This window comes from Vanellus vanellus (genome assembly GCF_965231255.1).
Source record: "Vanellus vanellus genome assembly, chromosome: 8".
NCBI classification, from domain to species: Eukaryota; Metazoa; Chordata; class Aves; order Charadriiformes; family Charadriidae; genus Vanellus; species Vanellus vanellus.
In genome coordinates, this window is record NC_138913.1 from 27,936,182 (window position 1) to 27,952,918 (window position 16,737).

Genomic DNA, 16,737 nt, shown 5'->3' on the forward strand with positions numbered 1-16,737 from the left:
ATACGGATGAGACAGCAAGAGAGTAAAGCTCACACAATTTTTCCACATAACACCAACCTGTTAAGTATAACTAATTTGCCAACTAATTATTGTTCCAGCCCCATGTCTGTACAGAACTAACATTTAATCTTAGCTCATTTAGCAGGCCCTCAATACATTAACACACATGTTGAAGCTCAGCAAGGCACAAGTAAAAAAAAAAATAAAAAAAGAAAGTAGGAAGCTTAAGCCTAACTGAGCTTTGTCATGCTGACAGAAAATAAGGTGACCAACCAGAAAACATGTGAGGTGAACACGATTCAAAAGCACATAATTAGCAAGGCTCAGAGCCGAGGTCAGAAAGCCAGCTTGATTAAGTAATGTGTCTCTCGGCTATCTAACCTTATATGGAAAGAGATAATTTCATATTAGCAAGATACTAAATTAACTGATTCCAGGGAAAATAAATGTATTAACAGTATCCAATTACTTTACACAAATTAAAGTGATTAAAGTGTTAAGATGACAAAGGAAGAGTTGTGTCCAAGATGGCATTCCCTCAGTGATTAACCTTTGGTGATACTGAGGTTACAATCCACAGATTCCCTAAAACCACCTTGGAAACTTACTTGCAAGTTAGGCAAAATTTCTCCTGTAGCAGACTAGCTGTCTGCTAGTGATCTTCAGGGTAAAATAAAATTTTTAATTAAACAACAAATAAAGAAATTTTTTTTTTTCATTCATTTCCCATCTATTCAGAGCTCATACATTCCTCATTGCTGTCCTATCTGACTTCTTCATGTCTCATCTGTATCACACAACTCTTTATTCACTTATTTCCTCATGCATTCAAGACTCTTGGTAAAGTTCTCTTTGTCTAAGGTGACAGTCCATTTCTCTGGGGTAGTCTCAGTTCCCAGCCCATACCTGGCCCCAGCTGGAGTACTATAGCTCTTCCATTGGTCAGTGATGAGAACAGCAAAATGCCAAGCTAGGGAGAAATGCTCCGATTCTGTGCTGCATGCCCATCCTCTCCTCTGAGGCATGATCACAGGAGTAAAAAGCAAGCAGTCATTTCCACTAGTCATACCTTCCACAAGCTCATTCCTGCCAGCCTCCATCTCACACTCCAAAGAGGAGCAGCTGTTGAAAGGTAACAAATTACGCCAAAAGGTGCAGCATGTCCTAGCATTCAAGAAGATTGGCACTGCTACAGCTTTTACTGCTTATGACTCCAATATGCCACACCAGAGGCGCAGATCAGCAGATCAAAACAACACGTAATTTAAGGGAGCATAACTTTTCTAACCCCTTTCCTCTACCAAGGAAAATTAAGGGTATTTTAGCCTGACATCCTGGTAAGACAGAGGAAGTCATTTCCCCTGCATCTTTACTAACTCAGGGAGCTTTACAAAACAAAAAAAAAGAACTTCCATTCATTTCTCTCTTTTTCCCTGTGTATTTAAGTAGAAGCAGATTAAAAAGATAAGTGATATGCACAAGAAACAGAAAACCAGATAAATGTAAAGATTCCCTTATTCTAATTTGAATGAACCACAGTGTTCACCACCATGAATCTGAACATTCATTAAAATGATTAGTCATTTTTAACAAGCTTTCTTGTTACATTTGTGGCCTCAGGTATTGCTTACTGCATGCTATTCATACTGTATTCTGCAATCAGAATTACTAGTTTCTCCATCAGTATAGTATTTACATGCTACTTAGACATTAACTTATTTTCCAGTACTGTCCTCATTTTTACCCTGCAAGAATTGTGGCAAAGAGAATACATCAGTTTTTGGTGCTCAAGCCAAAAGTATGCGACATTACAGAGTGTTGCATATGGTCAAAGCACAGCACCTGCTCAGTTGCAACTGCCCATACAGTTGTACATCAGAAATTCCGCAAATCAGATCCAGGGACGTAAGCAGCAGAGTAAATACAACAGTGAGGTCTGGTGGAAAAAGCTTGTCCCATAACACACATGAAACCAGTTCTTTAAAACAGCACTTAACTACCTTTATTATGAATGAGAACATTCCCTTCCTCCCACAGTCCTACTTTGCTGTCCAGTTTCTGCCAGAATTGAAGCACAAGATCCAAGCACTAATTTAGTCTTCAGAAAAGTTCAGTTCTGGGTAACAGGAGAAAACCTAGTCTTATGGGGAAGAACAGCCTGCAATCATGTAAGTAAAAACAGCACTGGAAAACATTTATACGAGGAAGTGAAGCAAGACAGCGCAGCAACCTCTGTACTGGACCCAGATATACCAAGTTCAGAGTTACTGTTTGAAGTCAGGTTTTCTGTGTAATTCAAGGGGAGAGAGGTGTTTGCAGGACAGGTGGAGAAAGGTCTTTCTCCAAAAAAAAAAAAAAAAAAAAAAAAAAAAAAAAAAAAAAGAAAACACAAATTCCACTGTGCAGCATCACATTTACACCTCCCGGGCTACCAGTAGAAGTGTTAGACCACAGGGGTCCACTACAGAGATTTCCGAATTGCCTGAGCCACAATATTCATCACCTGCTCCGCAGGCTGCAGCTGAAGGAGATGAAATAGATGTTTTACCAGTGAACGTCTGCAGTATTTGGCAGTCACACATCAGTCAACTTTAACTTGAGGCACTTTGCCCATCACTGCCTCTAACGCTGCCCCTCTGTGCGAATTATGAGTACAAAATAATATGACTCATGACAGTGGTTGCAAAGGTCTAGGTAGTAGAAACTGGCTATGTGCCACTGGGGAACTTCAGCTTTTCTCTTTCATTTTATATGAAGTCAAATGTAAATCAGTCTCATCTGATACACAGTGTTACAGTTTCCAGATACATAAATACTGAAAAAAAAAAACAACCCCAAACCACTGCCTCTTGCTTCAACTTCTCAGAATCCAGCAGACACAATACATAATTTTACAAAACTGATAAGTCCAATAGTACCAACAATCACCTCAAAGTTGTCATGAAAATAACTTCCCCCTTCACAACCTGTGAGAGCATACCTACCAAGCCTGAGAGATTCACAAGAAATAATCAAGAGAGGAGGTGGCTATTTTAAGTAAATGCTTGGGAAGTGTTATTTCCTGGTCATGTGAGGTAAAGCCATGAGACCACCACCAAGAAAAATATACCCAGCCTTTCGGGCAGCACTTCAATAGCAACCAGCTTGGGGACTACCTGCCTCTTGAACTCTTTCCTCTGCACTGAAAGTCTGCCTTTACAGGGAAGATGGGGCACAGAACAGCACGTCTTCCAGGGCTTCATTCTTTAGTGTGAAGAACAGAGGTAATAAAATTAGTCCTGGGGCTTAAAAATATTTACATTACTTGAGACCGGTGCAGTCTGATGACCTTCAGAGAGAATTACTCCAGCAGCAACACGTCCTTCAGTAAATTGTTCCATTAGTTATTCAATCTCGATTTTACAAGTTTACACTCAACTTAAGCTCGGATTTGTCTGCCTGAGAACCAAACAGACTTCTAGCCAAAGCTGTTCCCTTTCTTGCTCATGAAGAAACACTTTGGGGGAAAAAAAAAAAAAAAAGAAAAGACAAAATCCTCCTTTCACGACCACATATTAACAGCTGCACTGAAGAAGACCCAAGGTCCAGATACGCAGGGTCCTGGGGCAAGCGGCCACGAAACAAGAACAGCCTGAGCAGAGGTGACCCTTCACCAGTGTTAACCTCCTGCTTTACAACAACTAACAGCTCCGGGCCGTCCCGCACGGGGAACCACCCGCGGCTCGCTGTGCTGAGAAGCCGTTATGCCTCACGGCACTTTTGTCAAAACTCTTTTTGAGACGATCCACAGCCCCGGCCTCCGCAACACCGCGTCGCACCGCTTTTCACAACTTAACGCGCGAAGGGGTTTCTCCCTCCCCACCCTCTGCGTTACCTGGGCGCTCCATTCACTCGCCGCTCGCCCCCGCCACCCTCCCCCGGAGCGCCCCACCGGCCCCCACACCCGGGCCGGGCCGCAGCTCCCTCCCGGACCCTCTCAGCGCCGGCACCGGCGGGACGCTTCACTACCGACAAGACAACGCACCTTCCCTCCCGCCCGCCCGCCCGCCCTTCCCGCCACCGGGCGCTGAAGGGAGCGACCGCCACTCGGCCCCACCGCCCCACCCCACACCTACCCGCCGGGGGAGCGCCCCGTCCCATGCCGGCGCCGTCGCTCCCGCCGCCGGCCGCGCTCCGCCGCCCCGCCCCGGCCGGCCCCTTCCGCGCGGCGGGAGGGATGATGAGGAGGAGGAGGTGGTGGTGGTGGGGAGCCCGCCTCGAAGGAGCTGCAGGCGGGCGGCCCCGGGCGCGGAGGCTGGGCTGTGAGGGGAGGGCGGCGGAATGGCGCTGAGGAGAAGGAGGAGGGGGGGGGGGGAACGCCCCTCCCCACACACACACACCGCGCGCGCGCCCCCCGCTGCCCGCGCGTGCACGCGCCGCGCCCCTCCCTCTCCTCACAGCCGGCGGGTCCTGCCGTGAGGAGGCGGTGGCGGCGGGCGGCCGCTCGCCTCAGCGCCGCGCCGGGCCCGCGGTTCACCGGGGCGCAGCGTCCCCGGGCGGTCGGGTTGTTGTTGCTTGCGTTTTGTTTTGTTTTGTTTTGTTTTTCCCCGGCCGCTCCAAAAATCCGGTTGTGTCGTCTCTTGGCTTCAGCGGGTTCTCAAGGCGGCCCGCGGCCGGTAGTAGCGCCCTCCAGCCCCACAGCGCCATGGGTGCCTCCGAGAAAAGGTAAAAAAAATCCAGGAGGGAAAAGAGCCAAAGTGCAACTGGATGGGGAAGGCAACCGCCGCGCCGCAGTGGGCAGGCCCGGGGCCGGCCCTGCCTTGGCGGTGCGTTTTGGTGCGCCGCAGGTTGTGTTTTTATGTTGCGATTGTCGAGACACAGTACTGGGGGAGGAGGTGTGCCCAAAGACACCAAAACATTGCTTTTTCTCCACTCTTGTTTGGTTGCAGCAGCCCTCTTCCTTCAGCTGCAGACATGCACACCAACCTGCGACCCTGTGCTCCCTCACCGCTCACAGGGACACCTCAGGATCTGGGCGGGAACACATCAGATTTGTCTCTTGCACCTCTGTTTTATTTCCCTCACGTTCACAAACACATACGCTGTCTCCCAGCACTTCTCCCTTGTACCTCCCTTCTCACCCACGCTATCCCTCCCCAAAAAGTTGGATACAGATTCCTCCTTTTTGCTGTTCCTCTTCATTTTAGTATCTTCTAAACGTGCTACCAAACTTCTAGTGTCTTCTAAGAGCGCGAGAAAGCGTTTGACAGGGAAGTCTCCAAGAGCTCCTCTCATTCCATTCTCAGAGATGAGGGAAGCAGCCCTGTCATCCGCAGCCCCTCAGGGTGCCTTTCAGTCATCATTTCGCTGGAGCGGAAAACCCAACTACTTCCATGGCTCTAAATTACCATAGTTAGCTCAGGAAAAACAAACAAACAAACAAAAAAATCAAAGAAAAAAACAACCCCAAAACATATTACTGGTCAGTGCAGGCAGGCAACAGCCAAAAGGGCAAATACCTCCTGCCCAAAAAACCCACTGATGGGAGCCTGTCTGTCGGGACTTTCCTTACAGTTTCCTTACAGCCTTACAGTTCCTGTGCCTGTCGTGTGGGACAGGATGTGCATTGGGTCCCTTCAGGGAAGGGACCTTCAGAGCAGGTCCTCTGCTGTAGGACTGGACATCCAGACACAAGAGACATGCACAAGCACATCAGGGCAAGGGACTGTGACTGCAAAGCCCAATCCATAGCCAAACCTGCATTAGTCATGTGGTGGGAGAGAGCTGTGCTTCAGTCACGTGTTTTTTTAAACAGTCTTGAGGGATTGAACAAAATAACATAGTTAAGCATTAACTTGCTGCTACAGTAGCATGGCGGCTTTTCTTTGTGGTCTGACTGCTGGGGAAAGTTCAGAGCAGTTTTGCTCAGTGGACACCCAGAACTAAATTAGGGATGTTGAGATGCACATTGAATAGCGTACAAAACCTAAAATAATAATAATAATAATAATAATAATAAAAATCCTTACATAATTTGCTGTGCACCAGTTCACCTGGGATAAGTGGGACACGGAGTATGACCTAACAAACCCAGGAATTACAGTATCAGCTTACCTGGACTGACTGGGGGTGAATTTGGGCTGGCAGTCTCTGGAAGCCCCTCAAGATGGTGTTATCTTGGGTAAGGTGGTGTCTTCCAGAGACTCATGGACCTTTTCTGTCTTTCGCCCACTCCCTTTCAGGAAGTCTGAGACGTGGCAAATGCGAGGGGCTGCTGTCCTTCCCCTGGGAAGCTGGGCCACCTTCCCCAGCGACATGTTGGAGTCACCGAGTTCTCCCCTACACCCCGGTAAGTCTCAGGAAAGGCAGTGGACGAGCGAAGCGTACCTGGGAACGCTTCGGTGGGCACTTTTACTGTGAAGGCTCGGGGGCTTTGAAAGCCAGAGGAACTTTCCCCTTCGCTTCAGCTGGGCTTGGACGGGAGCCCCAAGGAACACACAGTGACCCAACATTGTGAAACAATGACACGTGTTAGAGAACACACGTATTTTCTCCGTGTCCGTTGCGTAGGGGAACAGGAATGTCTACCTGGCTCCATCATTACCGGCTGAGTAGCACTAAGTTAACGTTTAACTACGTTATTGTAGTTTTGTTCAATCCCTCGAGACTGTTAAAAAAAATAAAATAGCGACCCCACAGAGTGGAAAAAGCCCGGCGCGGTTTTATTACGTCACAGACAAGCGCCGCCCTGTGAGCCCAGTCCCTGCTCGCGCAGGCGCTGGGCGGTGACGCGGCAGGTGCGCGCGGCGCCTGCGCAGTGGCGGAGCGGCGGCGATGAAGGTGGCGGTGGCGGGGTGCTGCCATGGCGCCCTGGACAAGATGTACGAGACTCTGGAGCTGCTGCAGCGGCGGCACAACGTGCGGCCCGACCTGTTGCTCTGCTGCGGAGATTTCCAGGCCGTGCGGAACGAGGCGGACCTGCGCTGTATGGCCGTGCCCGCCAAGTACCGCCACATGCAGACCTTCTACCGGTGAGCGCCGCCCGGCCCGTCTCGGCCTTGGCCCGCCTGGCCCCGGCCCGACCCGCTCCGCTACAGCCGCAGTCCTGTCCCCGCAGGTACTACTCCGGCGAGAAGAAGGCCCCGGTCCTCACGGTGTTCATCGGCGGGAACCACGAGGCGTCCAACCACTTGCAGGAGCTGCCCTACGGCGGGTGGGTGGCGCCCAACATCTACTACCTCGGTAGGGTCCCCCGCCGGTGTTTCCCTTCCAGCCCCCTCGCCCTGCCTCGGCCCCGCCGTGACAAGCTACTCTCCCGTCTCCATTAGGTTATGCGGGCGTGGTGCGGTTCCGCGGCGTGAGGATTGGCGGCATCTCGGGTATCTTCAAGTCTCACGATTACCGGAAAGGTACGGGGGGACGGAGCGGCCGAGGGGGAAGCACTGGGCCTGAGCCGGCACGGCAGGGCCTGGCTGTGCCTCCTCTTCTCTGAACCGACTGTTATGCCGGAAACCTTTCTTGGCTCAACACACGGGTTTTTCTGGAGGTGGTGGATGAATCGGTAGCTGCCTGGAGACCACAGCAGGAAGCAAAGAGCCTTTTGAATGTTGTTGTTCCAACAGTCTTGATTTTTTCAAGGCAGTGTCCTTTTAGCTTGCAGTGCAAGACTGTTTAGTTTTCCGTGTGTGAAACAATCAATTTATAAGTGTGATACTGTACAAATATACTGTCCTGAGCTGAGGCTTAGTGTCAGTACATCTCAAGATCAGTTTTTTCTGTTTATGTGTGCGTTCTTCCTTGGAAGGGTCTCCATCAGTGGACAGAAGTCTTGTCACAGATGATACCTGGTGTCAGCAAATAGAAGATATTTTAGTCTTTCTGGTCTCCTCAATGCATGAAATAGCAGTCTGTAAAGTAACATTATCTTTAGTAACATAGTGCTTCAGAGAAGCTTTGCAAATGGCTTTTAAGCTGCAAAGTACTGAACTAGTTTTCTAGAACACCTGATTCTGTTTAACACCTATCAATGCTAATTACGTTTGTTGTTATCAAGCATACAGTTTGTATGCCTGAATATTGCACGTGGGAGATAAGACTTTTTTGACAATAACACTAATTACTAAAAAAGTAATTTTTCAGTTCATTCTTAAGAGTACATAGGAGCTCTGCTGGACATTCGGGTGTCTTGTCCCGAGGCAAGGTTGGAGCCTATATCCCTTTTGATGGGGTACATGCTTGCACTCCCAGAGTCTGTGGTGCCTGTGGGCAGGTTACAGGTATACTTAAGCTGCTGGTGAATTTGTTAAGCTGTGATTTTGTGGCTGGTGACAGCACTCTTGAAGAAACACAAAAAATCACAGCATTAGTGGTGTGAGCCAGATCTTGTGCAGTGCTTTATGATCTTCTAGTTTATACCTATTTCCAGATTGTTACATCCTAACATGTTTTGGTTGCTGACCACTCATAGGGGGTAGCTCTGCTCTTGCTATGTTGATGTCCGTCTTTTACTTGTTCCTGCCTACCTGGTGTTCTTTGGCTGTGCCAGCACATGTGCATGTGTAGCCATGATATTAGTAGATGCACAGGTTGCACGGCTGCGCAGCCAGCAGCTCTTTATATATGTGATGACACATGGCTGTGCAGCATAACTGTGGAGGTAAAGGGTGTAGGGAAGTAATGAGGGCTGTTAGCTCACCAGGGAGGTACACAACCTCATTTAGAAATTAAACACAGAAATCTTTCTGCCAAAAGTTACTTGTTTCAGACAGGTCCTGGGTTTTAAGTATTGGAGTCAAGCTCCCGGGTTTTGTTTCTTCAACTGAATTACTGTATTCTCTATATTCATAAAAATAAGACACAGAATGGAAGAAACGCTTATTGTTATAGACACATTTTTACAACATATTTGCTTGGCACACAAAATAAGTTATCAGCCTGTTGCAAAGGAAACACAGTATCTCCTTCAATTAGTGGCAGCCTTGTATTTGTGATTGCTGTAGGTGTCTGTATGACCCCAAGAAGCTAGCTTGCAAACTGTGTTGGGAGGGAACTGTTGATTCAGGCAACTACTCTTTTTTCCAATGTTTCAGGCCACTTTGAGTGTCCACCATACAACCAGCAAACAATTAGAAGTGCTTATCATGTGAGAAACATTGAAGTCTTCAAACTCAAGCAGGTTAGTGAAAAATCTGTTTTTTAAACAGTGGTAAATAGTTTTCATTAATTTAGAAGTAAGATGTTAAAGCTACTCTCAACAAGTATGCTATCGGATAGCAAATTTTACCAACAACTCCCAGCTTATCTGGACAGGCCATTTTATGTTAGCTGTGATTCCACTGTTGTTCCTGCCGAATATCTCCTCCCACACTTGTGTAGCAGTGCAAATTTGATCTGAATCATGCACAGGCAGAAGTGTGGTGGTGTTTTTGTGTTTTTTTTTTTTTTGTTTGTTTGTTTGTTTTTTAATTGGCTAAAATTCACAGAATGGCAGGTACTCCAGCTATACACAGCTGTTCCAGCTTTATGTTAGCTCTAGTAAGATGTATGCTACGTTGTCTAACATGCAAGCTGGTTGGTACAAAGTTAACTAATTAAAATTGAGCCAGCTGAATAAGATGATCCCAAATTTCTGTTATGTATTTTTGACTCCAGGGCGAGGAATTCAAAGGACAGATTATCTTTATTTTTGAGCCATTGCCTACTCCCTGCTTTGTCGCAAGGGCTACTCCATTTGGCTGAGGTGGTGGTGTGAATACATGCATTTATAAATATCTTGTGAATGATTATTCAGGTTGCAGTTGCATACTTAAGTGTTCAGTAGATTTAGGGATGCTGAACATAGGAGGAAGGTTTGCTGGCATTTTAAAGGGTTTGATTAATTTCACTGTAAGTTTCTTACTAGTTGGCCTTGGGTTTCATCTAGAAGTGTGTTCTGATACAGCTGATGGAAATATGCTGACTATTGAACCAAGACGTGCTTAAGAGATTAATTAGACTTCTAAGGGGTGCTTCCTTTGACGAGGGATATTGTGCTTAGCCATTATCCCTTTTAAAGAAAGCTTTTAAAAATGTCATGACGAAGAAGCTGCCTTTGTTTGTGGGTAGAGAACTTGCTCTGTAGCTGTAATTTTTAAGAGTTGTCTTCTGAGAGCCTGACACTTAACTGTGATGATGTGATCTTTTTTTATAGAACAATATATATAAAACACAGCTGAGTGTCCCAAGAAACTGTATTACAAACCGTGGAGTCTAGAGTCCCTTGACAGCTGCAAAGTTGCTGAAGGATGGGGCTTGGTGGTATACTTACTTGCTTTGAAAGTGAGGCTATTGGTCACAGCTAACTCTGTATTGATCTGAGGTAGAGCACGTTACACATGTTCCATCTTGCGCTGTGTAATTTTGAAACTTTGTGTTTTATTTTTACTGTATGCATTTTGGCTTGACAGTTAAAGCGTCCAATTGATATATTTATGTCACATGACTGGCCAAGGAGCATATATCACTATGGAAACAAGAAACAGCTTCTGAAAATGAAATCCTTCTTCCGTCAAGAAGTGGAGAGCAATACATTAGGAAGCCCTGCTGCTTCAGAGCTTCTGCAGCATCTGAAACCTACCTACTGGTTCTCAGCACATCTTCATGTTAAATTTGCAGCTTTCATGCAGCACCAGGTAAAGAGGAAAAAAAATAATAATCAAGAATGTATGTGTCCCAAGCACATTTCAGAATTCTAGTGCAGGTAATAATGTCCAGAAAAACAACTTGTTAATCTTTTTTGCTCAGTTATTAAAACTCCACTTAAGCTGCGAAAGATTAAGTGGTGTTAAGACTGCTAGCTTATTTAAGTTAGAGATGTTATAAATCAGTGGTGTGACTGCCCAATCTTCTTCATGGACAGCGTGAAATAGCTAACATTACTGCACTTGACACTTCTTAATTTAAGTTTGTAGAAAAGAACTCTCTCACTTTATTGGGGAAGGAGACAACTTCAAACCAAGGTGATAGAGAAGTGACTGAAAAGACTGAAAAGAAGACAGCAGCTAACTGGGGATGGGAGGATGCCTGTAGTAAGGTTTGGTAGGTGAAGTTGTCTGGTGGTTTGGGTAGCCAAAAACCAGCCCCTGTAGGTTGAAACATCTTTTGGTTTGAGTTGTTCCTGAAGGTGGTGTGACGTGCTGTTCCTGTTTGCAAGTTATGTAACTCTAAAAATGTAACTCTAGACCTTCTAGACTCAACAAGTCTGTTTCTAATTATGTTAAAGTTTTTTTCTTTTGGCATGAAGGCTAGGTGTGCTCAGTTGCCTTAGCTGAGGGAGACCTGTGGCTCTTGCTTTATCTTGCTGTCATCTGCATCCAACTTCTTGTTAGACCTCTAGTGAAGTCTGTCTTTCTCTTTATCCCTCCTTCCTTTTATTATAACCCCATGCCGATTTTCTATTTCAGAAAGTCTTTTTCTGTATAAATTATGCCTTTAGATCCCTCTATATAACTTGTTTAGAATGGTCAAATTTCATAGAAATGCTAATGACTGTGTTAACACCAATTGTTTCCTAGACAAACTCCAAAGAAGAGCTACCAAAAGCAACCAAGTTTTTGGCTCTGGATAAATGCCTGCCACACAGAGACTTTCTGCAGGTGATGACCACGTGCAGTGGGTTTTCACTTTTTAAGTACTTCACTTGTCTGGACTGCTAAGTGCTGTGCTTAGATATAAGCTGAAGAGTAGTTCTGATAAATGGAGGAAGTGGAAAGAAGCTTGGGATGGTGCATGTGTGGAATGGTCTTTGTATAATATTGTCTTAAATAAGCAGACTTTGCATCCTGTCATGCAGGCGTGTTGTTTGCTTATTCCTGCCATTTCCTTCTACCTTAGAACAAGCACTTGGCTTAATTGGAGGAGTAGCTCTACTTTAACCTGAATTGGATCTCCTCTTGGTTGTGTGTTTTTTTTGGGTTTTTTTTTTTTTTTTTGGTCAAATGTCAAACCTAAGAAAGCCCATCTTGAGGCTCTTCTTTTACAGTTTAGTTTGGGTCAGTTAGTACCTACTTCTTCAGATCTGGATTCATGAATTCAGACAGGATTGAGACCTAAGTTGAGTACTGTAAATTCCTTTCAGTATTCTGAATTCCAGAAGGAATTGGTGTGACTTCCTAGGAGAATGGCCCTGCTTCTTTTCGTTTGGTGCATATATTGCTAGGAAGGGCAGTGGACAAGTAGGAGGTCCGGGTTGTGGGCATTTTCAATGAGTGCCAAACCCATTTTCCAAGAGCAAAATGTTGTTCGTGTTTGTGTCCTGTGTGTGCTGCCTGGGGTGCCATCTGTAAAATCGAAAATGGATGAATCTAAAATCCTTTGCTATGAGAGGGAGCTGCTGACAGCATGTTTTTCAAACGCAGTCAAGCATTTTAGTAGTCTTACTTTAAAGTAGCTTTTATTTGTCAACTTAAAGGGAAGGTTCATTATCTGTCCTTTGCATGCATGGTGGGATCCACTTGCCCTAGTAGCTACCTTTTGAAGACAGGAGAGAGTATGAAGATGGGCATTTGCTCTGCAAAGGTACACTGGTGTGCTAGTCCACACTTAGAATCCTGTAGCAAAACTGATCTGGACTAGTACTACCTCCAGCAGCGTGGTGATCCACCTGTGTGTACCTCTGGTTTAAAAGCGTTTTTTGGTTGTGTTTTTTTTTTTTTTTTTTTTTTTTTTTCCTAAAACTGTCTTACAAGGTGGTATTTACTTTATGGATTATGTAAAATCAGAGTCTGACTCGTGCAGTTTGGCTAAATTGAATGGTTTGATTTGGGTTAATGTCACTGAAGACAAAGTGATTTGGATTTCAATTTGTCAGCTATTAAAAGAGTTTAAAAACATTTAATGTTAATTTCATTGCTGTGCTAAGAACACGTGATTGTACAGCAGAATAACTGTTGCCATCAATTCTTGATGGGTATCTGCTTAAAAGGCAGAATGAATTTAAGAGTAGGGAAATACTGTTTTCTAAGTTGGATAACTGTCCAGTAGCTGGCAGTGGGGAGGAGGGTGTTCTGTTTTTTAATTGCTGTAAGCTAAAATACAGAAATGCCTTTTTTACTATAGTTGTTTGTCCTTTTGTAGCCCCTTATTCCTATCAACTTCCATATAGGGCTAATTTGAGAGGACTTGTTGGGTTGAGACCGCTAGCTCAGTGTACTTGAAACCTAATTAAAACTCTATGCCGTGAAACTAACACTTGAAACTTTAATCAGTTTCTGGTGTTGAGAAATAACTCACCTCATCTGTTTTCTCTGTTTTTGTAAACAGATAATAGACATAGAACATGATCCTAGTGCAGGTGACTCGCTGGAGTATGATGCTGAGTGGATTGCAGTCCTCAAGGCCACCAACAGTCTTGTTAATGTAACTCAGAGCTCCTGGAGTATGCCGGAAAATAACGGCCTCCATGCAAAGTAAGTTGCCTGCAAAGTAGAGAGGAAAGTGTGATTATTTTTTTTTTTTTTTTTTTTTTTTTATTAGCTAGACTGGAAGTAAACTTATCTTAGAGTTTTGTTTCTGTGTTCTGCAGCCTATAGTGTCTGTAGGACTTGCTAAAAGCCTTGGAAAATAAAGGGGATGGTGACAAGAGCCGTACTCTAGGGCATACAACTTCTTTACTGCTCTACACAGGCAGTTAGTTTTGTTTTGCAAACTTAAATACCACTATTTGAGGGCCAAAAAATACACAGTGGCTGATCATCTTGCCAGTTACACTGCGAGACTGAAAATCAGGCTGGATTATGGGGGTGGGCAGGTGAATGTTTATTGGGTGGGTTGACATAATACAAAAATCCTTGGTGGGGAGAGGAAAATCTCAGTATTGACCAAGGGCAGTATAATGTCCAGAAAAAATCATTTGATAAATTACATTTCTATTATAAGATGAATTTATTACCCAGCTTTAAAAGTTTCTCTTTGCAGCGGGAACAGGAAATACCTTTTGACTAGTGCACTTGTTTAAACTTTATACGCTTGTTTAGGTGGGATTACAGTGTGTCAGAAGAAGCCATCAAAGAGGTGTTAGAAGAGCTGAATCACAACCTCAAAATTCCTTGTAACTTCACATTGACGGCTGCTTGTTATGATCCCAGCAAGCCCCAAAAACAGGTAGAACCAGTTCATACCATTAATCCACAGACCACTGAGTTTTGTGCCCAGTTTGGCCTCACTGACATCAATGACAGGATCCAGCAAGCTAAAGAAGAGGGCTCAGTACGAGGCGAACATGAAGAGGAGGAGGAAGAGGAGATGGACAGTACTGGGTCAGCAGAGGAACCCAGTGAATATAACACAGATAATTCTGGACTTTCATCCATTAATCCAGACGAAATAATGCTGGATGAAGAAGGTGGCGATGAAGACTTGAGTACGTGTTCTGTAGATCCTTCCCCTGATCATCCTCCTGACTTTTCTGCAAGTTTTTCTGACATCCGGATCATGCCAGATTCCATGGCAGTATCGTCTGATGATGCTATGGACTCCACTAATGAGGAACTGGAGAAATCTGGTGTGAGTAAGCAGGTGGAAGAGAAGAGCTTAAATGAGAGACCGTTAAAGCGCATTGGTGGTAACGAAAATGGGAACAGTGGCATTAAAAAAATTAAGAGAAGGAATCAAGCTATCTATGCTGCAGAGGATGAAGATAAAACAGAATAATACTTCATGTGATGTATAACTAAGTTCTCTCCCTACCTTTTTATGGGAAGGTGGTGAGAACTGTGGTGGACTACTCGTGCTTTTAATGTGACCCGATCTTATTCATGTTACTTTCTTAAGCTGAAGAGGCTGTATGTACCTCTTGCATTAGAAAGATTTATCCGGATTAAACATCTAAGTCAGAAGCAGACTTTTCCAACAAAGTCCTTTGTCAAAGAATTTAAAGCTCATGTATCATCAGTTGATTTTACTTCAGTTCTTGGTTATCAGTGTGTACTACATATCTTCAGCTGTACTGCTATACAAGATTCACCGTGCTTGTTAAACAAGAAAAGAACTCTTAAATTATAACTCTAATCAAAGTGAGAGGATGTCTGACTTACAAGACTGAATCATTTGATTTTATTGCTTTTGTCTTGTTTTATACTGAACTTTTAATACAAAGTATCATATGCAATAACTCCGTGAACTAAATTTGAAAATAGAATTCCTGTGATAACAAAACAGTGATAGAAGAGAGAAGACTTTTGTTTCTGGTGATATTCACGCCATATAAAAGCTTCATGGTCATAAACTAAACAATGTGTATTGTCCAGTATTGGCTTTTAATTACAGTTCTGATAGGGAACCAGGTCTCGTAATTTGAAGCATGACAGTTTTATGGAGACCACGGAAGAGTGCATTTCTGTTCTTAGAAACTCACTTGTGTGCTGTCTCTTAACACTTGAGAACCATGTCTTAAAATTAAAATGCAAGTAGTTAGGATGAGCAGCTTCCTAAATGTGGACATCATTACTGTCTCAGTTCTTACTAATTAAGGCTGTGTTCTATTTTCATATGAGATGGTTGCTGTTTGTAAGTTGCTTGAGACAATAATGCCTGCCATTATCATTAGCCCAAGTTTTCACCTGCCACTCTTTTTCAGTAGTGTGTAACTTGCCAAATTCCTGCAACTGGATTTGGAACCTTCCAAAATACCTTCATAAATTTCAGCTGAGGGAGAGCAGGTGTTGGAAGCTTGCTTTCTACTGTTCTAGTTTGCCCTGAATTATCAGCAAACAAATCGCACTCCTTTGGCTTAAAAGGCTGTGAGGATAACAAAACTCACCAAATTCATGAAAATGACAATGTTTTCAAGCATGTGTCGTTATTAGTCTTCCTGTCAGATTCTGCTGGTGTTCTGTGCTGAGCTTTTGGAGTCCAGATGGAGCGGGACTTCTTCATGACTGTGCTGCCCTTGAGAGCAGAGGTAGCTCCTGTGTGCTTTTACTCCTGTAAGGCACAGGCACTGTGGAGAAGAGGGTGTCCTGACAGGAAAAGAGAACTGGACAGAGAGCAGTGAATGAAATGGACTGGTGAGTGTGAGTTATGTAGCAGGGAAACACTTTAAGGTCAAGACTTCTGTCTTTAAAATCACTTTTATGTTCTAGGTGCTTCCTCTCCTGTCAGTAGTTCACTATGAAAACTAAATGCATATAAATATTCAAGGGCTAGAAAATGGCAAACTTAGTGCTTTCCACAGATCCAATTAACAGCTTTATACTGGTGGGTTGATGCCATTAACATCCTGTTGTTTTTTTTCCAGAGGATGCTATCTTGTTTACTAAATGATGAGTTGGGCCCTGTTAATGTTCCTCTGTCTCTCTGTGCTGGCTCATCTGTCAGAACACCCACCAAAGAGAACTGTGGTATGATGTGATGAAGAACTGGAAGTGTTTGGTGTAACCCTCAGGTTATCTATCGCAGCCGTGAACTATCAGGTAGATTACTGAAGACAGTTGACTGTCTTTAAGGGTCCTGGGTCTGCAGTGCTAAAATCTTACACATGCCTCATGATCTGAAGACTATAATGGAAATAAAGTATTTTAAGTATAAATTTTGTTATGAACTTGGAAACTCTCCCAGGAAATCTGAGCACGCTATTCAGCTGTCAGATTCTCTGTGAACTGGAGTGGAAGATGTAGGTTATATGTAATAGACTTTTTAGTGTGTATTCATATGTTTTTAAAGCAAACTGTTCTGTTGTGTATTGTCCTATGTCCCTCCCCCTTCCTGATAAATGTATTTTGG

The 16,737-nt window shown here is 44.3% G+C and overlaps 1 protein-coding gene across 1 annotated transcript; it reads left to right on the forward strand.

Annotated features, from left to right (window-relative positions):
* Window positions 1-6,804: 6,804 nt before the first annotated feature.
* On the forward strand, window positions 6,805-15,782 carry DBR1 (debranching RNA lariats 1). Its single transcript, XM_082486955.1, has 8 exons — window positions 6,805-7,010; window positions 7,097-7,221; window positions 7,308-7,388; window positions 9,069-9,154; window positions 10,425-10,649; window positions 11,532-11,612; window positions 13,279-13,424; window positions 13,992-15,782. The coding sequence occupies exons 1-8, from the start codon at window positions 6,814-6,816 to the stop codon at window positions 14,665-14,667; spliced, it is 1,617 nt and encodes a 538-aa protein (XP_082343081.1). The 5' UTR covers window positions 6,805-6,813; the 3' UTR covers window positions 14,668-15,782.
* Window positions 15,783-16,737: the final 955 nt, after the last annotated feature.